Here is a 26,384-nt window from a genome sequence, read left to right on the forward strand (position 1 = left end):
TTTTTCTCTTAGCCTAATATTTTCAGGTTTCTTGTGTTATAACATATATCAATACTTAATTTATTTTTATTGCCAAATAACATTTTATCAATTTTCCAGTTGATAGATACTGGTATTTTAGTTGTTTTTCACTCATTGGCTATTAATGAAGGATGCTGCCATGAACATTTGTGTACAAGTTTTTGTATGGACATGTATTTTCATTTCTCTTCAATATATGCAAATGGGTTTGCTGGGTCATAGGATAATTTTATGTTTAACTTTTTGAGGGACTGCCAAACTGCTTTTCAAATATTTCAGATATATTTGTGTTTTCCAGAGTGCATTCCCAAAGCAATGTATGAGGATTTCATTTTATCCATTTTCTCACCAATACATGTTACTGTCTGTCTTTTTTATTATAGCCATTCTAATGGGTTTCAAGTGATACCTAATTGCGGTTTTGATTGCACTTTCCTAATGATTGGTGAACATTTTTTCATGAGCTTGTTGGAGTGTGTGTGTGTGTGTGTGTGTACATATATGTGTGTATGTACACACCATATATATGAGTGTCTTTTAGAGAAAATGTTTCTTAAAATCCTTTGTCCGTTTTGTAGTTGGGTTATTTGTCTTTTTATTGAGTTGTAAGGGTTCTCTTCATATTCTGGATACAATTTCTTTATCATGGATATGCAAATATTTTTTCCCAGACAAACTTTTTTTGTAAAGGATAAGTAGTAGTTTTTTTTTTTTTAAATAGCTTTGCAAGCTATGATCTCTGTTGTAAATACTCAACTTATGCTATTGTAGTGCAGAAACAGCCATCAACAATAGATAAATAATGGAGCATTGATGTACTCCAATAAAACTTTATTTGGTTCATGAACTTAGTTTGCTTAGCTGTGATCTAGGGGAATAAATATGAATAGAAAAGAGAAGAGGTCCAAGTGCTGAGTTCTTTGGCACTCTAATGTTTAGAAGTCATAAACATGAGGAGAACCAAACCAGCAGAAATGATATAAGAGGAAAACCAGGTGAGTGAAATCTGTGAAACCTGAGTACATAAAATGTTCCAAGGACAAGGGAGTGATCATTATGTCAAATGCTGCTGATAAATTAATAAGGACTGGTGATTGGATTTAGCGAAAAATGGGGAAGTCAGAGAGTTGGCCAACTAAATGACAGTTTGGGGGACTTTTCCAGAGTAGTTTTGATCGGTGGGAGGTAGAGTCTGTAGTATAGGCGAAAAAACGAGAAAAGAGAAATAACAGTATTGTAACACTTTCAGTGCTGGAATCGAAGGAGAGAAGTATGGTATTTGCAGAGCAAGTGGGATCAAGAGGGTGTTTTTTTTGTTTGTTTGTTGTTTTTACTATTGTCTTTCCTTTTTTTTTTTTTTTTTTAAAGACGGAGGAAATAAGGGAATAAATGTAGATAAAGTGGGATGCAACAACATTTAGAGATCAGGGACAGAAGAATTGACAGAAGAAACTAATTAGTAAAATAGTACAGAAACCAAAGAAATAATTATTTGGATGCTGATGTGTCTTAGGGAAGGGAATATCTTTTTAAAAAATTTTCACAGTACTGAAAATAGAGCATTTAAATTGCTAAGATCAGCCGAGGCCGGTGTGTCTCAGTGGATAGAATGTCGGCCTTTGGACTGAAAGGTCCTGGGTTCGATTCTGGTCAAGGGCATGTACTTTGGTTGCCGGCACATCCCCAGTGGGGGGTGTGCAAGAGGCAGCTGGTCGATGTTTCTCTCTCATCGACGTTTCTAGCTCTCTATCTCTCTCCCTTCCTCTCTGTAAAAAAAATAAATAAAAATAAATAAATAAATAAATAAATAAATTGCTAAGATCATATACTATTGACCTTGGCAATATGGTTTCAGTTGACTAAGGGTGACACTTGATTGTAATGATTTGGGAGAAAGTGCAAGTGAGTAACTGGATACACAGCTATTCTAGAGAATACTGTTGTAGTATTTTGGTATAAAGTAGAACAGATGATTAGGCCAGTATCTGGAAAGAGACCAAAATTTTATTATGTATGCATAAATGTATTTATTAATATGTTTTTATTGATTTCAGAGAGAGGAAGTGAAAGGTAGAGAGAAATATCAATATCAATGAGAGGGAATCATTGATCAGCTGCCTCCTGCATGCCCCCTACTGGGGATCGAGCTCACAACCTGGGCACTGAACAGGAATTGAACCATGACCTCCAGGTTCATAGGTTGATGATCAGCCATTGAGCCACACTGGTCTGGCTATTTATTTTTAATAGATTATCTTATGTTTATATGATGGTGAAAATGTTTGATTCTAAAGGCAGAAGATAATTAAAGGACTAAATTCTTGAATAGAGAAGAGGAGATGGTTTATAGTTTACAATTGAAAGAAACAGTCAGTGTAGCTAGCCAGTATAGTTTAGTTCTTTGGGTGTCATCCGGTGCACAGAAAGGTTGCTGTTTCAACTCCTGGTCAGGGCACATGCCGGGTTGTGGGCTTGATCACTGGCAGGGCGTGTGTAGGAGGCAGCCAATCCATGTTTTGCTCTCACATCGAAGATTCTCTCTTCCTTCCTCTTTCTCTAAAGAAAAAAATCAGTAAAAAAACGTTTCAAAAAAATTAAAGAACAAAAATATTGTATTCATTGATAGGAGAGAAAGCTGAGATTTTGGTGTTGATACAAGTAAATAGGCAGATTCAGTGGTGGGAAGATGAAGTAGATTTCTACTGACTGTTTCTGATGCTCAGTATTAATATTGAGGTCCCCTTTCTGAGAGTGGGTTAGAAAAATGGGAAAGTCAGAGAGTTAGCAAAAAGGAGAAGATGAAAAATTGTTGGAAATAGAGAAGGAAATAAAGGCGCCAAGCAGTTACGATTTGGATATTGAAGTTGCTAAGAATCCTAATAGGTGTTGTGGTATATCTAAGGCAGTTCCCAACTTAACCTCTGTCTTATATCCTTAACTATTTAAAATAGCCAAAATAAAAATAGCATTTTCTTATGCTTTAATAGCCATAGTCTTTTCATGAAATTGATGATTCAATTTAGCCTCTACATACCCTGTTTCCCCGAAAATAAGACAGTGTCTTATATTAATTTTTTCTCCCAAAGTTGCGCTAGGTCTTATTTTCAGGGGATGTCTTATCTTTCCATGCGCTAGGTCTTATTTTCGGAGTATGTCTTATTTTCGGGGAAACACGTTATCTACCCACCCACTTAAGTATTCACACCTTTGTTTTGGGAGCCTGGGCTGGGCAGTGGTTTCTTAATGACATCTGTGGATAAAAACCTTAAATCACATGTGTCAAACACAAGGCCCGCGGGCCAAATCCAGCCCGCCAGGCCTTGCAATGTGGCCCGCACCGCGCTATCATCACTGCACTCCGCTGTCAGTTTATGACTGTTCAGTAAACCATTCGGCCCGCGATTTAGGCTGGATTTTAGATTTTGGCCCCTTCTCTGATTGAGTTCGACACCCCTACCTTAAATGTAATGAAATTGAAATATTTTTGTAGGTTGCCTATGAACTGAAAGCATTTTTTTTCTCTAACTGTGCTATATTACATTCTCATTCATTGAGTTGTAAATACCATGTGTGAAGGTATTTAAAAGAAATTACTTGATAATTATAATCCTATCTAATAAAAGAATAATATGCAAATTGACCATAACTCCAACATACAAAGTGGCTGCCCCCATGTGGTCAAAGATGACTGCCCCCAAGTGGACACAGATGGCCACCACAAGATGGCCAGCAGGGGAGGGAAGTTGGGAGAGACCAGGCCTGCAAGGGAGGGCAGTTGGGGGCAATCAAGCCTGCAGGGGATGGCAGTTAGGGGTGACCTGGCCGATAGAGAAGGGAAGTTGGGGGTGACCAGGCCTGCAGGGAAAGGAAGTTAGGGAGGACCCAGGCCTGCAGGGGAGAGCAGTTGTGGGGGACCAGGCCTTCAGGGGAGGGCAGTTAGGGGTAATCAGGCTGTCAGGGGAGTGGTTAGGGGGTGACCAGGCTGGCATGCAGAAGCAGTTAGGGTCAATCAGGAAGGCAGGCAGGCAAGCAGTTGGGAGCTAGCAGGCCTGGATTGTGAGAGGAATGTCCTACCAGGATCGGGCCTAAACGGGCAGTCGGACATCCCTCGAGGGGTCCCAGATTGCAGAGGGTACAGGCCGGGCTGAGGGTCACAACCTCTTGTGCACAAATTTCATGCACCAGGCCTCTAGTAGTTCTATACTTAGTGTACAGAACACTTACATAGTAACTGTATTTTTTGGTTTGCTTATTTCACAGAATGAAATAGAAAGTGGAAAAATAATATTTTCAGAGCATCTTCCCTTAAGTAAGTTACAACAAGGCATAAAATCTGGTACATACCTCCAAGGAACATTTAGAGCCAGCAGGGAAAATTACTTAGAAGCTACAGTATGGGTTCATGGAGATGCTGAAGAAAATAAAGAGGCAAGTGTGTAAATATATTTCTTATATACTAAAATACTTTTTGTTCATTATTTTCTTTTATAAGTGTTTAAAATTCTATATGAGAATTTAAATTTGCTTTGTACTCCCAGTTTATCAGTTTGAAAGCAGTTTGTGGGAGGTATAGATGCTAGAATTAATCAGTTTTTTAGAAAACTACTTATTGAAGAAAATAACTTTCTATTAACCTACTTTTAGTTCAGTCAATCAAATATAATGAATAGGATGCCTCATTTTTATAAAGTGAATAGCAATTATTTGGGGATACTTACTGTTTGCCATATACTCTGCTAACTGCTTTGCCTGCTTCATTTCATTTAATCTTCAACCCAGCCTATAAAAGTAGCCACTCTTTGTGTTTTACCAATCAGGACCCTGAGGTTTAGAGAGGTTAAGAAATTTCCTTGAGGTCTCTTGATATTAATGTAAGAGTTGTGGTGGAGCAATGAACACAACTCATGTTTTCTGACTGTGTTTTTTCTACTTGATATTGAGAAATTAAGAGAGTGTAGTAAAGGGACACGATAAGAAAGAAAAATATAAAGGAGGACAAGTAGAAATACATAGCGACATTCAGAGTATATCTAAACTTTTAGGTAACCTTCCAATTATTGCCATTAAAATATCTGGACACATGCCATTTACTGTTTTACACAGATAATCTTACAAGGGCTTAAAAATTTAAATCGAGCTATTCATGAAGACATTGTGGCTGTGGAGCTACTCCCCAAAAATCAGTGGGTAGCACCATCGTCTGTGGTTTTACATGATGAAGGTCAAAATGAAGATGATGTGGAGAAAGAAGAGGAAACAGAACGCATTGTATGAAACCACGCAAGTTTTAATTTTTGTCTTTGTAGTTTTGTATAATTAGTCAGTGTGTTAGTTTTAGAGAATATTACATAAATCTCATTGCTTTCAGATTTATTGAACAAAAGTATAGTTCTACACAGAGTTGATTTTTCCCCCTTCTATTTCAGTAGTCTTCTTTTAAATATCTTATTTGGCTCAAGTAAACAGGTTTAAGTGCAAAAAGACTGTTAACTTGAGTTATTTGACCTGCATAACATGATCTGTCTGAAATTAGTGAGTTTTAGTAAATAAAATTAAAGTTTTCTGAAATGCTTTTATGTAATGTTAAAATCCCCTTAGTATAATAGATGTTCTACAGAGCCCTTATACAATATTTGGGTCTGTTTAATTAGCCCTTCTCTATTACTGTATTTATTATGAAGGAGAATACTTTCGGTTTCTTAGGAGCCAAAGTCTACCTGATATGATCAATTTATTTCCTTATTTTACAATTACAGGACTAATGTAATTATTCATACATTAGTAGTTCTTTTTCCATTATTTACATTCTGGAGTCTTACTATGACATTGTGCCTGTAGAGTCTAGGCCATAGAGGAGTGTTAAAAGTGAAGTACCATAAGGTTCTTCTGCTGTTTCTAATAAGAAATATTCTTTGGGTTTTTATTTTGGATAAAAAAACCATTAAAGATACATCTCTTTTTTTTTAAGTATTTAATAAATGCCACATAGCTAATTAGTGCATACTACTACTAAAATCCAGTCTATTAATTCCCAGACCTCTGTATGTGTTTAGTAAATCCTGATATTAAAATTGAAAGAGTTGAATTCTGACATACTTATTCAGTTACATTAATTTTTTTCAATTATCTTTTTGTAGTCCCTTATTATTATGGAAAATGTCCATGCTTTGCTTTGGCATGCCCTTGCCTAGAATTTTGAAACATCAAGATTCTTTACTTTTATGACATAATTTAGGGCCTGAAAATATTAGTATCCATATTTGTATTCTAATTAAAAGGGAAATTATGTCATTGTACTTAAAGGAAAAATAACAAGATTTTTATTTTTAAATCCCAGCTTAAGACTGCTGTAAATGAAAAAATGTTAAAGCCTACAGGTAGAGTTGTAGGAATAATAAAAAGGAATTGGAGACCATATTGTGGCATGCTTTCCAAGTCTGATATTAAGGAGGTGAGTAAAGAGTATATTGCTGTGTAATAAAAAAATGATACAATTTCATAGAACTTAGAGCCTTCGTGCTGTGATTTTCTGTGTGTATGTGAAATATTTTTTTTCTAATTTTTTCTAGTCAAGAAGACATCTCTTTACACCTGCGGAGAAGAGAATTCCCCGAATTCGGATAGAAACCAGACAGGCGTCTGCATTGGAAGGACGGAGAATTATTGTTGCTATTGATGGATGGCCTAGAAATTCCAGATATCCGAATGTAAGTTTGAATTAGTAATTTTGTTTTAGAATAATTTATTTAAAATTTGGGAATAAAATTGCTTCACTTAGTGAAACTATAATACAGGCAGTCCTCGGGTTACATTGGACTCAACGTACATTATTTTGTGGTTATGTTGCCATTTATTTATAAAAAAAATTTATAAATTTTTGTTTTAAAAAAAGTTCATCATTTTGACATAGTACATATGTGCTTTTATGTTTTTTATTATTCATTTACAACAAGTAAAGGTCAGGAATTGTTATCTTTATTTTAAGTTTTTTTTACTGATTCACTTCATTACTGCTGTAGATGTGCTCCATGTGAGTGACGTAGGTGCTTATGTAAGTGGGTTCTGACTTACAGCGAAAATTGCATTACCTCGCGCCATAGGAATAGATCTCCGACATAACCTAAGGACCTACTGTATGCTTGTTAGTAATCTAGGCCATCACTAAGTCTCCATCATAAACACTTGAGATTGTTATTTTTATCAGCTTTAATTTATCAAGGAGACATTTCTAAGTAGTAGTTATGGGTATATTTAGAAATACTAAGGTTACATATATAATAAATGCTAAAGAGCTCAATGTAATAATCCTATATAATAGACAGCTAATATGCAAATGGTCATCACGCTCTTGCACCCTTGTGCCAGAACTGTTCAGACACTCAACACTGGGGACAGAGGAATGGGTATCAGTACAAATGAGCTTGCGAGAGAGGAATGGGAACCAACCAGGTTGTGGCCCGGGAGAGGGACAAGCCACCCACCCTGCGGTCCCCGGTGCCAGCAGCTGCTCCTGCGCCTGCTACCCAGGAGAGGGACAAACCACCTGCCCTGCAGTCCTGGATGCCAGTGCTTGCAGCTGGAGCCTGGAAGAGGGAAAAGACACCTGCCCTGTGGTCCCGGGCACTGCGGCTGTGGCCCGGGCAAAGCGGCCCGCCCATGGTTCCCTGAGACTGGCCCAGGTGAAGTCGGTCCAAATTCTGGGTGCCTACAATTGGCCGAAGGAGGGAATCCTGGGTCCTGAGTGTGGAGTGAGGCAGAGGCAGTTAGAGGCAATCAGACCAGCAGGGGAGCAGTTAGGGGCTATTAGGCAGGCAGGTAGAGGTGGTTAGGGGTAGTCAGGCAGGCAGAGGGATTAGGGGTGATCAGGCAGGGTGAGCGGTTAAGAGCCAGTGGTTCTGGATTGTGAGAAGCAGTTGGACATCCCCCTCAGGGTCCTGGATTGGAGAGGGTGCAGGCCGGTCTGAGGCACCTTCTCCCTCCCGTGTACGAATTTCGTGCACCAGGCCTCTAGTAAAATAGAAATTACCTAATAAAAAGTGATAAAATACACTTTTCTTATAATAACTTTTGGTTTTAGGGACACTTTGTGAAAAATTTAGGTGAAGTTGGAGATAAGGAGACTGAAACAGAAGTTTTGTTACTTGAGCATGATGTTCCCCATCAGCCTTTTTCACAGGCTGTCCTTAGCTTTCTACCAAAGATGCCTTGGAGCATTACTGAAAAGGTAAGTTGATAAGAATTTTTAGTGACTTTATGAATGACTCTATCTGGTTTAATTTTGTTTGAATTCTGTATGTGTTTTTTAATATGCAGAAACTGGGGTTTCCCCTCCCCCACATTAAATTAGTTAAAGGACTCTTAGTTATTAAAGAAATCATTTGCTTTACTAAAAGATAATTTTTCTAGAAGACCCACAAACCTTATGTCAAATTTTTCAAAGGCAAGGAAACCACAATTTGCAAATCATGTCTGGTAAGTCATAAGATGAAGTTATTGTTTGTTTGTTTTAACCCTTTGCACTCCGAACCATTCTGGACATTGGCTACCAGCTACTCCGAACCATTCTGGACACTGGCTACCAGCTACTCGATGCTACTTTGTGAAACGTGCGTTGAATGAACTCAATTCCCCGTAATCACTAATAAACTGCAATGTCCCCTGAGAGGGGACATCTGAGTGATATGCTAGAATTCCGATGTCCCCTGAGAGGGGACAGCGGAGTACAAAGGGTTAAATACAGGGTTTCCCCTTGTAAATAGTTGATTTCATAAGAGCTGTGCTGCATTTGTACTACCAAAACAGTTTTTTATTTCTTAATCATGTGGCATCTTGTAGGACATGAAAAACCGAGAAGACCTGAGACATCTATGTGTTTGTAGTGTGGACCCACCAGGATGTACTGATATAGATGATGCTTTGCATTGTAGAGAGCTTGAAAATGGAAATTTGGAGGTATTCACTTTGTAATTACATTCTTATTTAAATATATAATAGTTTTGTTTTTGAGTTCGTTTTCTTTTCACCCATCGTAGAATTTATTTGTAAATTGTTTGTACCAAGAATAGTTATTTGTAGCTGCAGAGACTAATAGGCATGTATCAAAAATTGAAATGGTGAATGTGACAGTCTTTTATCAATTTAACTAAATTTAACTAAATTTATTAAAACTCTGTCCAATTAGGCATGTTCATACCTTTTTATTTTTATCTTTTTAAGGTTGGTGTTCATATTGCTGATGTTAGCCATTTTATTAGGCCAGGAAATGCTTTGGATCAGGAATCAGCCAGAAGGGGAACAACTGTGTATCTTTGTGAAAAGGTAACATCATCTGTTTATTTATTTATTTTTTTTTGTATTGATTTCAGGGAGGAAGGAAGAAGGAAAGAGATAGAAACATCAGTGAGGAGAGAGAAAATTGATCAGTTGCCTCCTGCACATCCCCTACTGGGTATCAAGCCTGCAACCAGGCATGTGCCGTGACCGGGAATCAAACTGTAACCTCCTGGTTCATAGGCCAATGCTCAACCACTGAGCATCATCAGCCAGGCATATTTCATTTTTAATAATAAAATCATCTGAAATGTTTGCTTAGGAAAAGTCAGCCTCAGTATTTAGTGAAATTTGATGAATAACTATTATACTAATTGTCCAGTTAGTTCATAGAGACCAGGCACACTTGTGAATTCTTACTAATCAAAGTTTGGATTAGTACATGAATTAGCTAAAAAACTAATAATATATAGAATAAGGTAACCTTAAATCAATGAAAATATTGCAATTTTTTTTTGTTTTGTTATTGAGTGGTCCAAATAAGTATGTATAGCTGATACAATTGTTCAGTAATATTTAATTTATACTATTTATGGGTAACTAATTGAAATGTATATTTTGTTTTTTATAAAGTCATGAATTTACTGTCCAGTTTACTGTTTATTCTTCTTTATGTATAGCCTCATAAAGTTACAGAAATAAATTGTGATAGCAGAGGGGAAAATTAAGTTTAGACCAGTGTTTCCAAAACTTCCCCCATGATGAGAATCACCTGGTGGAGTTGTTAAAACACAGATTCCTGAATCCCAACTAAGAAGTGCTAAACTAGAATTTTTGAGAACATATAGGTAAAATTGCATACCTAACTTAGTGCTCTGTATATAAAATCTGTCTTAGAGCACTAGTTAAGATACAATTTTACCTATATGTTCCCAAAAATTCTAGTTTAGCACTTCTTAGTTGGGATTCAGGAATCTGTGTTTTAACAACTCCACCAGGTGATTCTCATCATGAGAGAAGTTTGGGAAACACTGGTTTAGACTGTTATAAATTCATTGTCAAAGTTCTGTGTAGTTTTTTTTACATAAAAATTTAGTGTCATCTTTTTTAGTATTTTAAGAATACCATATGGTTTGTGGAAAGCCTTGGAGAAAGGTCATAGAACTTATACAAGACTTATACAATAGTCTTGTATAAGTTTCGTAGTATACACTTCATATCCAGACTAGAGATTTCAGACTTTCAGAGGACAACTAAGTGTTTAATGTAGAGGACTTATCCTTAGATCCACTGATAAGAAGTCCACTTTTCTTTCATTGTTTTCATTTTATAACAATTTTTGTAAGTACTTTTCTAGAAATAGACTTTTTATTTCATGTTTTCTTAATTCTATTCACAGAGATCAGAATATTCCTCCCCTCTTGTTAAATTAATGCTACTTGAGAATAGAACTTCAAATAAATAAATGTAATCTGCAAATCTCTTTTATCTGTTCCAGAGGATTGACATGGTTCCAGAGTTGCTTAGTAGTAACTTATGCTCCTTAAGATGTAATGTTGACAGGTATTTATGCTTGTTTTTTCGTAAGAACATAGTAGTTACTACTTTAACTGATTCCCATTAACAATTATTGTCTATTTTCCCCCATAGGCTAGCATTTTCATGTATTTGGGAAATGAATCACAATGCTGAAATCTTAAAAACGAGGTTTACCAAAAGTGCCATTAATTCAAAGGTTAGTTTCATGGTTAATATTTATTGTTTAAAATCTTTGATACTTTTAACAGTGTTCTAGAATGTTTTAAAAAAAAGTTTAGGCTTATTAAGAATTTTTTCTCCAGTGTTACAACAAAATCTAGATTTTTGAAGTTACCTGCTTAATTCTTGATGTTATTTAGAAATGAGTTTGTGTAGCCACTAGAGGTCCAGTGCACAAAATTCATGCATAGGTAGGGTCCCTAGGCCTGACTGGCAATCAGGGGCAATCAGGGCCTTCCAGCTGTTGGTGGACAGCGCACATCATAGAGAACAGTTGATCTCCTGGTCTCCCAGTCGAACCTCTGAGGGGACACTTGGCATGTTAGCCTTTTATATAGAGAGATTTTTCTGTATTCAGACACAGATAAAGTCTGTATACTTAACATATTGCAGACCAGTTTTATTGCTAGCTTTAATCCGTGGCCAGATAAGTTTTTATTGAAGGAGTACAAAAAATGTTTTACATAAATGTTAAAGTCAGGCTTTAAAATTAAATGCTCATTGCATTTTGAAGTTATTTATTACATGTTCTTACATGATATCTTTGTCAAGTATGATACTCTGTAAAAACTGTGTAATATGAAGTAAGAATTCTCATGATCCATCCATAATATGTTAAAAAGACCAAATAGATGATTTTTGCCCAGAATTAGGAATCCTATTAATTATCTGAAGCAGTACCAACTCATGACTGGTTAGCATTTTCAAAGTTGGCTTGTATACTGTCTTCTTATTCTTCATATTTATTCATAGAAATTTTCTTATAAATCAGTGTCGAATTGCAGTAGACCTAGCCTGAGATTTGTATTCAGACAGAATGGAGCCAGGTTGTCTTCCTCATCTTTTTCCTTTTTTTGGACTTCTCCCCAATTCCCTTTATTTTTATTTTCCCCTGAGTCTGCCCCTAAGGTTTGCCAAAACCCTCTCCTTCCATTGATCCATTTCTAAAGTCTACCTTCTTTTTCTCTGCCTTTAACGTCATTCTTTCAGTTGTGATGAGCTAGCAGTTGTAAAGAAAGCTGTTTTAGACTGACAGTGCTATGTGAATGATTTAAATCTTTTAGATTTAATATTGAAATGAGAATCCCAATGCACAAAAATCATACAAGAGTAGGCCTGCCTTCCCCCGGCTGCTGGCAATGGCTTCCCTCTGGCACCTAGGACCCAGGCTTCCTTGTGGCCACCAGCAGGCAGCTGGCACCTGGGCTTCCCTCGAAGCCCCAGCTTCGTCTGGCAGGTCGCCCTGAAGGACCTCTGGTCTAATTAGCGTATTATGCTTATATTATTATAACTAGAGGCCCGGTGCATGAAATTCATGCATGGGTGCGGTCCGTAGGAATGGCTAGCTATCAAAGCGTGAACTTCTGATGTGAAAGGGCAGGTCCCAGCTGACCTTTGGGTCCTGGGTAGCACCTGGGCCTCCAGGTCCCCTTGCGTTCTCCTCTGCCCGAATCACCGGGCCCTGTCCAACTCCCTTTGCACCTGGGAGCTGGGCGGCATCCCTTTCTCCCACCACTGCCTTTGGTTGCACTCGCCTTGGCCTGGCACCACCTGCTTGCCTGCTCCACCATCCCACCGCGATCCATTCTCCTCAGGGCACATTGGGGTCGGCAGCCTATGCCAGTCATAGTCTGCGCTGCCTCCTGGTGGTCAGCACACATCATAGTGAGCAGTCGAACTCCCAGTTGAGAGGAAAATTTGCACATTAGGCTTTTATTATATAGGATAGCAATGAACTTAATTTTCTCCCAGACTTTGCCAAAATCACATAAAAAAAAAAAAAAAAAAGATTAGTGAACATGTAACAGAAAACAGTTTTAGAGGGGGAACTCTTAGCTCCTAGTTGAAGAGTTGGCTACAGTCTGACCTGGATTGTATCATCTAACACTCTTATGCTGTTCCTGATTTTTACTTGTGAAATTACAATATGTTTATTGATTTTAGAGAGAGAAGAAGGGGGAGAGAGAGAGAGAAACACATCCATATGAGAGAGAAACATCAGTGGCTCTCTCCTGTTAATGCCCGTAACTCAGGTATGTGCCTTGAATCCACAACTATTTTAGGGTGTGGGGTTGCACGGGACAACGCTCCAACCATCTGACGGGACATGAAGTTATCTTTAAAAAAATAAAAGTCAGCTGAAAAATAGTTTTTCATGAGGAGTGATATAGAAACAGAAGAGGCTATTTGTATATTGGGTTGATATTGGAAATTAAGTCTTTTTCTACTATGATTTGTCTCATTTTTAGATACTTAATTTTTGGTATTTTGTAGATTTCTTAAAAACCTAATGTAGGTTACAAAATTTTTCTTTAATTGTTTGCTATTGTGCAGGGGATTAACATCTTGTAGAAAGTATTTCACTCTACAGTTATCAAATCAAACCTTTTTATTTTTGCATTACCTGAGTATTTATACATTATTTATATGAAAGTAAGGTGAGTTAAGCAATTTATATATTAACAGTACTACCATACTACTTTAATTTAGGTTTGCTTATGTAGCATAATGCATCAGATAAGTTAATGAACCAGAAATAGTTGTGGAATATAAATATTACACTTAGGAATGCCTCCTTTGTTAATGATATTTAATTTTTGAAAAATCATGGATTTTATGTAGTGGAAATATAAGAATGTACAATAGTAAACTAGTTTTTATAGTTTGAAAGGGTTACATAAACATATGGTTTCTTTTTTAGGCTTCCCTTACATATGCTGAAGCTCAGATGAGAATTGATTCAGCAGCCATGAATGATGACATTACCATTAGTCTCCGTGGACTAAATAAGCTAGCTAAAATTTTGAAAAGAAGAAGAATTGAAAAAGGGTACATTTCAAAAATACCTATTAAGATAGTTCTTAATTCATTTATCTTAAGATAACCTGCGAACTCTTGAAAGTGTTTTATCATGAATAATGATGATTCACTTAATAGGATGAATAAGGTCTATTTTTAGAGTAAGCATATCAAACTGGCAACCCGCAGCCGAATGCCTCATTTATTTGACCCCGTTAGCCTTTGAGTTTGACATGCTCAATGTAGAGACATCCTACTTCTACCTAACTACCTTTTTTAAAATATATTTTTATTTTATATCAGAGAGGGAGAGTGAGAAAGAGATAGAAACATCAGTGATGAGAGAGAATCATTGATCATTTGCTTCCTACTGGGGATTGAGCCACAACCAGGCATGTACCCTTGACCAGAGTTAAATCTGGAGCTCTTCAGTCCCCAGGCCAATGCTCTATCCACTGAGCAAACCAGCCGGAGCTATTTTCATGGGATTTTTTTTGCTTTTTTTTTTTTTTTTTAATATATTTTTATTGATTTCAGAGAGGAAGGGAGAAATAGAAACATCAATGATGAGAGAGAATCATTGACTGGCTGACTCTTGCAGGCCCCCTACTAGGAAACAAGCCCACAATCTGGGCATGTGCCCTTGACCTGAATTGAACCTGGGACTCTTCAGTCTGAAGGCTGACGCTTTATCCACTGAGTAAAACCAGCTAGGGCTATTTTCATGGTTTTAAAGTAAGATGTAAACTTGGCATTTGTAACATAGCTTCTTAAAATTATGGAAGAAAAGATATTTTTTAACTTATAAATGGTCTTTAATTTTGTAAATAGAAGGTCATTTACTAGTAGAAGCTGTCATTGAATCTTCTCAGTCTTAGTCAGAATTGGTAAAACAATCATTTAAAAAACAAAATCACATCCTTTGCCTTAAAGGAGAAGTTCTAGCTTACCTTAAATTTTGTCTAAAAGAATAAATGCTATGTCCTTGAAAGTGGTCTATGAACAAAAAAAGTGATCAAAATATGATTGGTATACCATGCTTTTTTAAGTAAAGTTATATTAATAAAACATAATAAATCTAATGAAGAATCTTATAATACTGCAGGGAAAGATTTTATTGCTAATATTCCTTTTGTAGCTCCTCTAATAAAGGTGAGGGAGTTAAGGAAGAAAAAGAATTTGGAAATCATCTCTTACTATTTCCCTTTTCCATGATTATACAAGGTAACTCAGCCTCATTAAAACTCTCAGTTTTACGTTGATTATGTAGCTGACCTGATGAAAGTAGTTTCAAGGGGCAAAGAAGCATTAGACTTACCTGGCTTGTGAGAATTTACTCTTCAGAGGAGAAATTGTCAAGTCATTAAAAGAACCAAGCATGTAGAGCACTTAGCATAATACATTACCGGACACAGAGCAGCACTCTTATTAATGCCATCAGTGTTTGTAACATAGTAGTAGTGTCATTTTTTTCTTCTCTGGTGGTTGAGTTTATGGGGGAAGATACTTTTGAACTGTGGGTCTTCTAATGTCAGTGATCTACCCATAGCAGCTTCCTTTTTGCCTCGCTTTATCATCCCTCACCTCAATATATGGTTTTCCATGGTAAATAATTTGCCAATAACTTTATTTGTAAAGTGATTACAAACCCATGTAACTAAAATCTCATAGTTTGGGGACAAGAAGATATGGAAAGCCTCAAAAGCACAGTGATTCTTATTTTATTGTGTTGCTATGATGCTTTCTTATTAAGTGCATGGTAGATCTGTAAAACTTAACAGGTGGTCCAAAGCCATCAGAATAACTTGCATGCTTGCTATGATCATTTTCTGTTTTAAAAAACTTCCAGAACTATGCATGTTATTGGTTCACTTAAGTAATTCACCTCTTTAATTTTTATTTAGGGCTTTAACCCTGTCTTCTCCAGAAGTTCGATTTCACATGGACAGTGAAACTCATGATCCTATAGATCTGCAGACCAAGGAACTTAGGTATGCAATTTTTTTTGATAGATTTTGATTTTAAATGTAATGTCTGGTTTGTTAGTAAATAAAAAATAATTTAGACCCAAATTAGAATTTGACTAGTAATAGTTATGGTAAGTAAAAGAGGATTGCTCTGATTGATTCCCTAAGTATTTAGTATAGAATGTACTGTGGTTGGATGGAATAGTGGTCACAAGGCTTAGAAGCCGGACTGCCATGGTTTGGATGCACTTCTGCCTATACTATGCTGGACAAGTTATTTGACTTCTCAGTACCTCCGACTAATAATGCTACATAACTCAGAAGGTATTGTCAGGAGTTCTCAAATATTATATTCAGCTACTGTTGTTAATGTTTTACTAAAGGCCTGGTGCATGATATTCGTGCATTGCAGGGGGTGGGGAGACCTCAGCCTGGCCTGTGCCCTTTTGCAGCCCAGGAGCCCTTGGGGGATGTCCGACTGATAGTCTGACATCCTTAGTGCCAACCGTCAAGCCCAGCTTCTGGCTGAGTGGCACTCCCCCTGTGGGAGAGCACTGACCACCAGGAAGCAGCTCCTGTGTTGAGCTTCTGCCCCCTGGTGGTCAGTGCACATCATAGCGACAGGTCATTCAGCTGTTCGGTCAATTTGCATACTACCCTTTTATTATATAGTATTGATTTAGTTAAGAATTAGGAAGGAAGGAGATTGTTGGTTATATCAGAATTAAGCCTCTTTTTCATGCCTCTTATATAAGGTAATTCTGAAATTAATTTTGCATTTATATATTTTTTTTTTGTAGATGACTGAGAATTGAAATGGGAATATACTTCTTTGTTAGTTAGAATCAGTATGTGCCTCATAGCATTAGAGCTAAAATTTAAAAAAATACCTTAGTGGGGTGGGGGGGAACTTCTGTGCAAATAAGTTTTAATGTTGGTATGAACAGTGAGCCCAACACTAGGAGCTTTTTTGAAGGAAATAATTGAATCTAATGCCAAAATAGAACATTATCCATTTCTGCCTACCAATTAAAAGAAAAAAATTCTAAGAGAGTGTCCCCTTAAGTTGTAAAGGTATAGATGTTAGTAATACTTTTAAAATTAATAAACTTTAACAATCTTGTCAAGAAGTTATGTTATTTAAATGGAAACAGGAATGAAAGACTAATAATGCATGTTGAGTGACTTGGGAAAAATAAACTATGTAAACAGAAGCAGATAATTAACTTAAGTTTTAAGTGGACATAGACTAACTATATTAAAAGGCAATATCAGATTGCTTATCAGTAAGAGTTTTGATGTAACTTATATGGACTTATATACTGTTACTATTTTTTAAAATATATTTTTATTGATTTCAGAGAGGAAGGGAGAGAGAGATAAAAACTTAAATGATGAAAATCATTCATTGGTTGCTTCCTGCACACCTTCTACTGGGTGCCCAGTACCCTAGCATGTGTCCTTGACCGGAATCAAACCCGGGACCCTTGAATCCACAGGCTGACATTCCATCCACTGAGCCAAACCACCTAGGGCGGATCGTGTTACTATAATAACTTTGACCTTGAGCAGAGAAAAATACTCCTGTTGTCTTATCTGTAGAATAAATTAAATATATATGTGTATGTATACATATACACACACACATATATGACACAATACATGTACTATTTATAGCACAATACCTGACTTATAATAAGCATCCAGAGTAGCTATTGTAAATATGATTACTTCATTTTGCTAATTTATCAGTGAAAGTTTAAATTTTTAAACCAAAATTTGTGATTTAAACTGAAATTTTCTTAGTAAACTTGATTTTTATGAATTTATAGTTAAAAATCTACTTTAATTTGGGCTCAGTAAAAGGAGATAAGATTTAGATTTTATATATTACTTAGAGTTAGCAAGACTTTTGTTTTTTAATGCAATTTGTAAAGTCTTCTCTAGCACGAGATTTTCTCACACAGTAGATGCATAGTAAAAAAATGTTTAGCATAATAGGAGAGAATGAAAGAGCCCTAAGTTATAAAAATATGCATGTGCACACACATATGAATGTTTATATAGGAAATTTTTTTATTATCTTGTAGGTAGGAAAGGTATCCTGTAAATAAATATGATACATAGAAGTCTCAGATACTCTTTACTTAATGATTCTTTTTTCATTGGTAGAGAAACAAATTCCATGGTGGAAGAATTTATGTTACTTGCCAATATCTCTGTTGCAAAAAAAATTCATGAAGAGTTTTCTGAACATGCTCTGCTTCGAAAACATCCTGCTCCTCCTCCATCAAATTATGACATTCTTGTTAAGGCAGCTAAATCCAAGGTAAAGTTCTGTAGTTTGAAAAGTTATCTATACTTGTGTTGTGATCTATACTGAACAATCTACTTACATCTCCATAAAAATGTTCTTGTTTCTTGATGCAAAAATATGCCAGTAGTTCTTAGTTTTTAATTACTGAAATATACTTCACAAAACACATTGTGTACCTTTAAGTTGTACAACATATTAAATTGATTCATTTATGTAGACTTAAGTTATTTGCAGTACCCTAAACATAATATGCTCTTCCATATCTCTGTGCCGTTATACATGTTCTTCATGCCTGTGTTATTTCATGCCTCTTCTGAACTGCCTAATTTCAGAGACTTACAAATAATTTCTTTCTCTTTAACTCAGTTAAACCCCCTCTATATCATGTCCCTAAGAAGGAAGTCTACTTATTACATACATGGAAAAAGGGAAGCATTTCCTCAGCCACATATACCCCCACTGCCTCTAGTTAGTAGATTTTCATTTCACCCTAAATACCCTTACCCTTGGGGTGATTATAGCTTACATTGATTTTCTATCACTTGTTCAGGTCTCATCTTTCCTGTCCAGAAGAGCTAGAAGGAGTTGTTTTGAATTATTTTAACATGTTGGCATTGGTTTCTGAGTAGTTTTAGTAGTTTGTTTCTAGCCTTTATTTCTACTTTGAATGGAAGGAAAATGTCTGCAAAGAAAATCCAGACATACAGATCTGTTTTGATTTTTTTTGCCTACCCAGCAAAGGTTAGGAAGGCACAAATTGGTCTTTGAGAAACAGCACTACCGCTCCCACCATCCTTTCTTGAGAATGTTGATACTTCAGTATATTTAAATGCGTTTAGAAAATGTTAAGCTTCGATGTTGCACAGAACAATTATTGCTTTTTATAAATTTATTGTACTAGAGGGCCAATACACAAAATTTGTACAAGAGCACCTGGCTGCAGCACCAGCGCACCCAGGACCCGGATTTCCCTCCGGCTGCTGGCAGGCACCGGGACCTGGGCTTCCCTCTGGCCTCCAGCAGGCACCCAGGACCCGGGCTTCCCTCACAGCCCCAGTATCATCCGGTCTAATTAGCATGTTACACTTTCTATAAATTTATTTTTAGTTTCCTAGGTGAAGGATAAAAGGTATAAACATGTATCTGATCAGAAACAAACACTTATCTGTTCAATTTGATTTCTTATATTTTGGATACATGATTGTACTGATTTTAAAATATAGTGCTCTTTCACTCCTCTTTTTTACAGAATTTGGAAGTTAAAACTGATACTGCCAAGGCTTTGGCTGACTCTTTGGATCAGGCTGATTCTGCTACTTTCCCATATCTAAACACTCTGTTAAGAATATTAGCCACGCGCTGCATGATGCAAGCTGTGTACTTCTGCTCTGGAATGGATAATGATTTTCATCACTACGGCTTAGCATCCCCAATATACACACATTTTACTTCACCCATCAGAAGGTACTTTTTCCCTTTGAAATGAAAGGAAATAGAAAATAGTTAATTTTGAGGAGACATTTTAATGCTAATGTCGCATGATTCTTGTTTCTCCTTAATATATCTAGATATGCGGACATCATTGTTCATCGGCTGCTGGCTGTGGCTATCGGGGCTGACTGTACTTATCCAGAGTTGACAGACAAACACAAGCTTGCAGATTTGTGTAAAAACCTCAATTTTCGGCACAAAATGGCTCAATATGCCCAACGTGCGTCAGTGGCTTTTCATACCCAGGTATTGCCTTCTTTTGATAATATTAGGAGAGATGAAATTTTGTTCATTTTTAACTTTCAGAATTGTTTTGTTCATTTAAAAATATTTAAGACAATTCTTAATAAGGTTGTATGTTATTTTACAGCTATTTTTCAAAAGCAAAGGAATAGTAAGTGAAGAGGCCTATATTCTTTTTGTTAAAAAAAATGCTATTGTGGTGTTAATTCCAAAATATGGATTAGAAGGCACAGTCTTTTTTGAAGAAAAGGACAAACCCAAGCCACGGCTTATTTATGATGATGAGGTATAGTATTTCTAATGTTTTTATTTTTGTTTTTTTTGATAGGTTACAAGTGGTACCTATAAAGGTTAAAATTATTTTTTGTACCCTGCAGAATTTAATTGTGCCAAACATACTCAGTTTCTCAGTATATTAGCTAGCATACACACGTTGGCCATGGTTTCTTTCTTTTTTTTTTTTTTTTTTTTAAAGGCCATATACTTTATTTATTTATTTATTTTTTATATATTTTATTGATTTTTCACAGAGAGGAAGGGAGAGAGATAGACAGCCAGAAACATCAATGAGAGAGAAACATCGACCAGCTGCCTCTTGCACAGCCCCTACCGGGGATGTGCCCGCAACCAATGTACATGCCCTTGATCGGAATCGAACCTTTCAGTCCGCAGACCGATGCTCTACCACTGAGCCAAACCGGTTTCGGCCCATGGTTTCTTTTATACCATGTAAAGTTTCCCTCTCTAAGGAGAACTTGAATTACATTTTTCCTTAGGTGCAGAGACAGATTAAAGTGAAGGAATAAATAAATGACTGCTTAGAGCTCAGCAAAGGGAATTTTTTAACTTGTTTCCAATGTCACTACTTATCTGACACACTCCCTACTTCCCTAACCTTAGTAGAATTACAAAACAATAATCTCTGCCTTCAGTACCTTTGGGTATTTTTCTCAACAACTTGCTGGTGAGACTCCTGAGAGTAATGAATATATATTGGGACCATTTTTTTTTTATTCCTTATTTATATTGGGACCGTCTTAATGAAAGGACAAAGTATGATAGCTTACATTTATGTGAGGTTACGAGATTAGTGTTTTGTTATATTGAACATCTTACTAAATATTGAAGTAAAATTTTTAATTAATATGAAGGGTAAACTATAAAGAATTGGAACAAATCCTAAAGTGTATAAAAGTAATTAAACATTGCAAAATGTCTCTTGTTTAGATACCTTCACTTAAAATAGAAAATACTGTGTTCCATATATTTGATAAAGTTAAAGTTAAAATCATGTTAGACTCGTCAAATCTTCAGCATCAGAAAATTCGAATGTCCCTGGTAGAACCACAGGTAAGACGATCTTATACTGCCTATGATCTCTGAATGCATAATAATCTGGCCACTGCGTGTGTGTGTGTGTGTGTGTGTGTGTGTGTGTGTGTTAGAGGACTGGTGCATGGGTGGAATCTGGCCAGCCTGCCAGGGGGAGGGGACATGGGCAGTTGGCCCGTCTGCCCGCTGATCGAACTCCTGGTCGAGGGGACAATTTGAACATTAGCCTTTTATTATATAGGATATACACTGAGTGGCCAGATTATTATACATTCAGAGATCATAATAACCTGGCCACTCAGTGTATTTTGTGAAAGACAGCTATAGTCATAAGTTATTTCTGTTTAGGGATAGAGGGAATTCTTTAAGTGTGGAGGACAAATATTTACATAGCAATTCCTATTTTCTCACTGATCTCCCTAGGCCATAGGGTCCTAGTTAGGATTCTTCTGAGGTTTTTGATACCAAAAGCAGAGCTCTTTGAGATCTCTTGCATAGCCAGTTTTTCGTTTTATCAGTTGTGAAGTTACATTTTTGAAAAGACATTAGTTCTTTTGTTTTGCCCCAACACACCTGCTCTGATGCGGACAGTCATGGTGGCTCAGCTCGGATAATTGGACGTGTTAAACACACACTTCCCAAATGACTTATTTCTCATGTGTTGATAACATGTCTAACATTTTTGAACTGTTACCTTATGTGTGAAATTTATACTTTGTATGGAAAACCTTTCCCCCCGCTTTATCCCTCTATCTTTTTGAAATTGAAAGTATTAGTGGGGAAAGAGGAAATGAGAATAAGATTTATTCCTTATTTTATACTTTTACTCAACCTAATTTCCCCCCGTTTGTATTACTTCAGATACCAGGAATAAGTATTCCTACTGATACTTCAAACATGGACATCAGTGAACCAGAGCAAAAGAAGAAGAAGCTTGAAAAATAGCTATAGCCAGCAAAAAAATTTCAAGGTTTCCTTTTAAGAACATTAAAAACAACAATGAACTTGAGAAGACATTTTTAATCCTAAGAAGTGTGTGAAACAATTTATTATTTTTAAGTACATTTTAATAATTTAAAAAATTTGCATTTTTATTGAACTGTTGTGTCTGTTCCATCATACTATTTTACTTCTGGACTGAACAAAGCTATTTATGCAGGAAAATTCAGTTGAATATCCATCACTTAAACCAGGGGTCTTCAAACTACGGCCCGCGGGCCACATGCGGCCCACAGAGGAGTCTGATCCTGCCCGCCAGGTTTTTTGGGCAGTGAGCGCAGCCGAGGTGTTACAGTAGGAATTAGTAGTTCATATAGTCCGGCCCTCCAGCTCTCTGAGGGACCGTGATCTGGCCCCCACTTTAAAAAATTTGAGGACCCCTGACTTAAACAGTGAGGATAGCAAAGTCAGGGATCTGTAAAGATCATTTAAAGGGAGCATTCATCCTCTCATTGAAGAGCAGATCAACTTTGCAAAAGTGATTTGACTATTTGATATTGATAGAAAAATACCACCATTTCCCTATGGAGAAAAACAGAACGTTTTTAGAAGAACAATCTATCTAAATCTTTGAAAGCTGTATTGTGTAGTATGGCAGTGTTTGAATTTCAAGACAAGATCTGTTGGGAATTCAGTAATCTGTGTTGTCTTTAATTTACCTAACATACACTATGTGCTCTCTGTCAGAAAGCCTCCTGCAGTTCCTAAATGATGCTTGAGCAGATGTATGTGTTTGGGAGTGGATATTGAAGGAAGGCAATCCTGGAAAAATAGTTGCTTCATACTAGGTAATAAGAGTGATCATCATCCTCGACCTTCACCTCAAATATCTCCCCCAAATAAGGGTCTGGGATCGAAAGAAAGACTGAAGAGTATTTTAAATGTCACATCATGTTACTTATAAAATAAAAAGTAGGTAATGAATGGTCAGATTATATTGGAAAGGGGGGGATTGTGTAAATAAATATTAAAGGGGACAAATCTAAGTTTTACAATTTGATGTGTCAGAGTGACTACTTCCCTTGTTAACCACAAAAATTAGTAATGATAAATTGGTGTTTTCAAAAATATTTTGAGATAGCTACCTTAAAACATCTTACTTGGCTTATTCAATCTTTAAAGTACCTAAAATGTATCAGGCTTATCACCAGTTAAGTAAACTGCCTGTGCCTTGAAGGAACTTGTGGCACAATGAGAGGAGTGTCATATATGTCAGAGGTATACTAAGTGGGAATAATTACAGTGTGTACTTTTAGGCGCTCGGAAGTTGTTAAATGATTTGTTCCGGTGTCCTGTTACTGAGGAAAACATCCATTCACTGAGGCAGAAATTGTTTCAGTTGAAGGAAGATAGTTTTGAGTTGTCTTGGGTCCAAGTAATGGACAAAGCGCAGAAGTTAGCAGCTTTTTTGTAAGGGCCAGACATTTAAGAATCTGCTAGTGTGCAGTCTGTTACAACCTTAGTACTCAACTCTTCTGCTCTTACAATGTGAAAGCAGCCATTGACTGTGTATACAAACGAGCATGGCTGTGTTCCAACAAAACCTTATAGACACAAATTTAAATTTCATAATTTTCATGTGTCATAAAATATTATTCATTTGATTTCTCTCTCCGCAAACTACTTTAAAATTCTTGGCCAGTGGACCATAGTTTACCTGCAGTAGAGGAAAAGGGAGGCTTCTTGGTAAAGCAAGGAGGCTATAACTGACATTATGTTCATCTTTCCAAGTTTGTTCTCTAAGTCTCATTTATGAGGAAGGCCTAATTCAGTCCCTAGTGAGTAATTCAAGATGCCCAGAAACCCTTTCACCCTTTCAAAGCCTTTGCCTTGGTTATCTAAAATGCTACTCGTGCTAGTTCTTATGTTAAGTAGCTTACTTGGAATATTAAGAAGCCCTGTTAGGTACTATTGTTATCTCTTTAACAGATTAGAAGATTGAGGTTTTCATGGCCCAGTTCAAGTAGTTCAGTGACAGGTGGTGTTTGAATCCAAGTTATAGCCACTACTTTGTTAACTGTTTTTTCACTTGTGCTATTAAAAAAACACATAAAAACATAGCCAGGGAAGCTCCTACCCTAGTATTTAGAACTCTTAAGAATAGCAATAGTCTTAAGTTGATATCAGTTTAAAACCTATGTGATTAAGGACTCAACTTCCAAATGCAGTATTGTTAGCAATGGACATAGTGACTAATGACTTTAATGGTTAGTGTGCTGGGGGACAGGAGGAGCTAAGTATTCATTAAGAATATTTTTTGTTCTTGGGAGCATGTCCATGCAGCATCCACTTACACTACCGCCGTTTTTAATTTCCTCAAGAAATAATTTTTGGAAGGTTGTAATAAAAGGTGCAAAAAAAAAAATTAAGGCAAAATGACACAAAGTTACTAGGTCTTTATTTCCTAGGCCTGCACATGAATTTTTACTCATTTATGAATCAGAAAAATTTTAAAAGGTAATTTGTAATAGCCAAATATCAACAGTACAATTGAAATTTCTTTTGAGACCCAAATTTTTAAACTTAAACTTCTAACGCCAATTCTTCAAAATAGACTCACCAAGGCAGTGGTATTTTGTAGAAGAGCCACACTGAAGGGGCCAAAGAGCTACATGTGGCTCTCGCGCTGCAGTTTGCTGACCACTGTCCTAAGTCTAAAGCCCTAACAGGGCTGCCATTGTCACCCAGTTCCCACTGTTGATCCTGGTTCTACTCCTATTCCTCTCCCTAGCCAAACTGACTTGGAAAGGAGGTCTTTACCCTAGGGATGGAGAATATTCTGGGCATCCACATTTACCCACTAATGAAAAAGTAATATATAATATGAAGATGCTGATAGTTCTACCTTTCTAGTATTTATACTTTTTAAAGTAGCCACTGGGCCAGTTATCACTGGAACTAAGAATTTCTACAAAGAAATGAACAGAGTCCAAAAGTGAGAAATTTTAGAAACCTGCCTTACCTCCTTCCTACCTCTTGGATAAATTTGTTTTGTATCTATATCAGACTTTTTTCACATAGGTTATAAATTTAAATTCATCTGTACTTACATGTACAGTTCCACATGTTCTCAGAACTGCTAAAAGCAGTAAGGCAGGCTTACATTAACCCTGTAGTGATACTATTGTAATTAATTGGTTATTAATGACTAGAGACCTGATGCATGAAAATTCTGCACTTGGGGGGAAGGGGTCCCTCAGCCTGGCCTACACCCTCTCACAGTCCGAGATCCCTTGGGAGATGTCTGACTGATGGCAGGTCTGCTCCCAGTGGGAACAGGCCTAAGCTGGCAGTCAGCCCTCTGGCAGCCCAGGAGCCCTCAGGGAATGTCTGACTAAGGGGAGCTGGGCTAAGCTGTTAGTCAGATATCCTTAGCACTGCTGTGGAGATGGGAAAGGCTCCTGCCACTGCTGCTGCGCTGGCCAGCCATGAGCTGGCTTTTGGCTGATCAGCGCTCCCCCTGTGGAAGTGCACTGACCACCAGGGAGCAGCTCCTGCGTTGAGCGTCTGCCCCCTGGTGGTCAGTGCACATCATATAGACCAGTGTTTCCCAAACTTTTGACATATGTGTACCCCTTCTATAATTTTCGTAACGCTGAGTACCCCTCGTACTCATGAGAACGTAGAATTAGGCGCAGCTAAGCTCGGTGCAGTGCATATCCCCATCAAACTTCCTATACCCCTGGGAAACACTGATAGACCAATCGTTCCTGGTTGATCTGCCATTAGAGTCAATTTGCCTTTTACCCTTTTATTATATAAGATGGGAAAGAAGCCAAGGGAAGTCAAGACATTGTAGGCATGTCATTTGGTCATTTGTGCAGCTTCACCAGGAAGCTGCCGCTTTCACTCCCCAGCGAACCACCAGCTATTTCCTACAAAATATTGGGGGAAGGGACTGGACAAAGAAAAGATAGCCTCATGTCCAGTAAAGTTGGGGTGACACAGGGAAGGTGCTTATCCATTACACGTGGGGACAGAAATGTGGGTGTGGCCACTGCAAGTGCATGAAAATTTGGGAATACGTAATACCCTAAACAGTTCTTTTTCTTTGCTCTTGGCATTCTCTTGGCTCTCCAGCATTCGCCTCTATGGCCCAGGGCCATGGGGACCCCATATACAATGGACAGTGGGGAAATAAGCTAAGCTAGGTAGTTGCTGGGCTGCACCTGGCTCCATCATAGAAA

The 26,384-nt window shown here is 37.1% G+C and overlaps 1 protein-coding gene and 1 long non-coding RNA gene across 3 annotated transcripts in view; both read left to right on the forward strand.

The window, feature by feature from the left end:
* DIS3 (DIS3 homolog, exosome endoribonuclease and 3'-5' exoribonuclease) overlaps nucleotides 1–24,043 on the forward strand; it is a 33,455-nt gene extending 9,412 nt beyond the window's left edge. Inside the window, exons 5-22 of one of the 2 annotated variants that reach the window (XR_014794379.1) lie at nucleotides 4,282–4,449; nucleotides 5,125–5,289; nucleotides 6,359–6,472; nucleotides 6,591–6,728; nucleotides 8,099–8,245; nucleotides 8,857–8,973; nucleotides 9,238–9,339; nucleotides 10,790–10,854; nucleotides 10,942–11,026; nucleotides 13,751–13,878; nucleotides 15,753–15,839; nucleotides 17,988–18,144; nucleotides 19,382–19,596; nucleotides 19,701–19,869; nucleotides 19,994–20,152; nucleotides 21,094–21,216; nucleotides 22,060–22,230; nucleotides 22,885–24,040. Coding sequence is in view for 1 of the 2 variants with exons in the window: in XM_084876481.1 (XP_084732607.1) it covers nucleotides 4,282–4,449; nucleotides 5,125–5,289; nucleotides 6,359–6,472; nucleotides 6,591–6,728; nucleotides 8,099–8,245; nucleotides 8,857–8,973; nucleotides 9,238–9,339; nucleotides 10,790–10,854; nucleotides 10,942–11,026; nucleotides 13,751–13,878; nucleotides 15,753–15,839; nucleotides 17,988–18,144; nucleotides 19,382–19,596; nucleotides 19,701–19,869; nucleotides 19,994–20,152; nucleotides 21,094–21,216; nucleotides 22,060–22,143 (2,223 nt within the window). In the remaining variant the exon portion in view is untranslated. Of the gene's footprint in view, nucleotides 1–4,281; nucleotides 4,450–5,124; nucleotides 5,290–6,358; nucleotides 6,473–6,590; nucleotides 6,729–8,098; nucleotides 8,246–8,856; nucleotides 8,974–9,237; nucleotides 9,340–10,789; nucleotides 10,855–10,941; nucleotides 11,027–13,750; nucleotides 13,879–15,752; nucleotides 15,840–17,987; nucleotides 18,145–19,381; nucleotides 19,597–19,700; nucleotides 19,870–19,993; nucleotides 20,153–21,093; nucleotides 21,217–22,059 lie in introns of both variants that reach the window. The other variant, XM_084876481.1, reaches the window with a different exon arrangement.
* The window catches only part of LOC311618847, a 164,180-nt gene that overhangs the window by 86,652 nt on the left and 51,144 nt on the right, over nucleotides 1–26,384 (forward strand). The window lies entirely within an intron of this gene.

Source organism: Pipistrellus hanaki (assembly GCF_964339955.1).
Source record: "Pipistrellus hanaki genome assembly, chromosome: 3".
Lineage (NCBI taxonomy): Eukaryota > Metazoa > Chordata > Mammalia > Chiroptera > Vespertilionidae > Pipistrellus > Pipistrellus hanaki.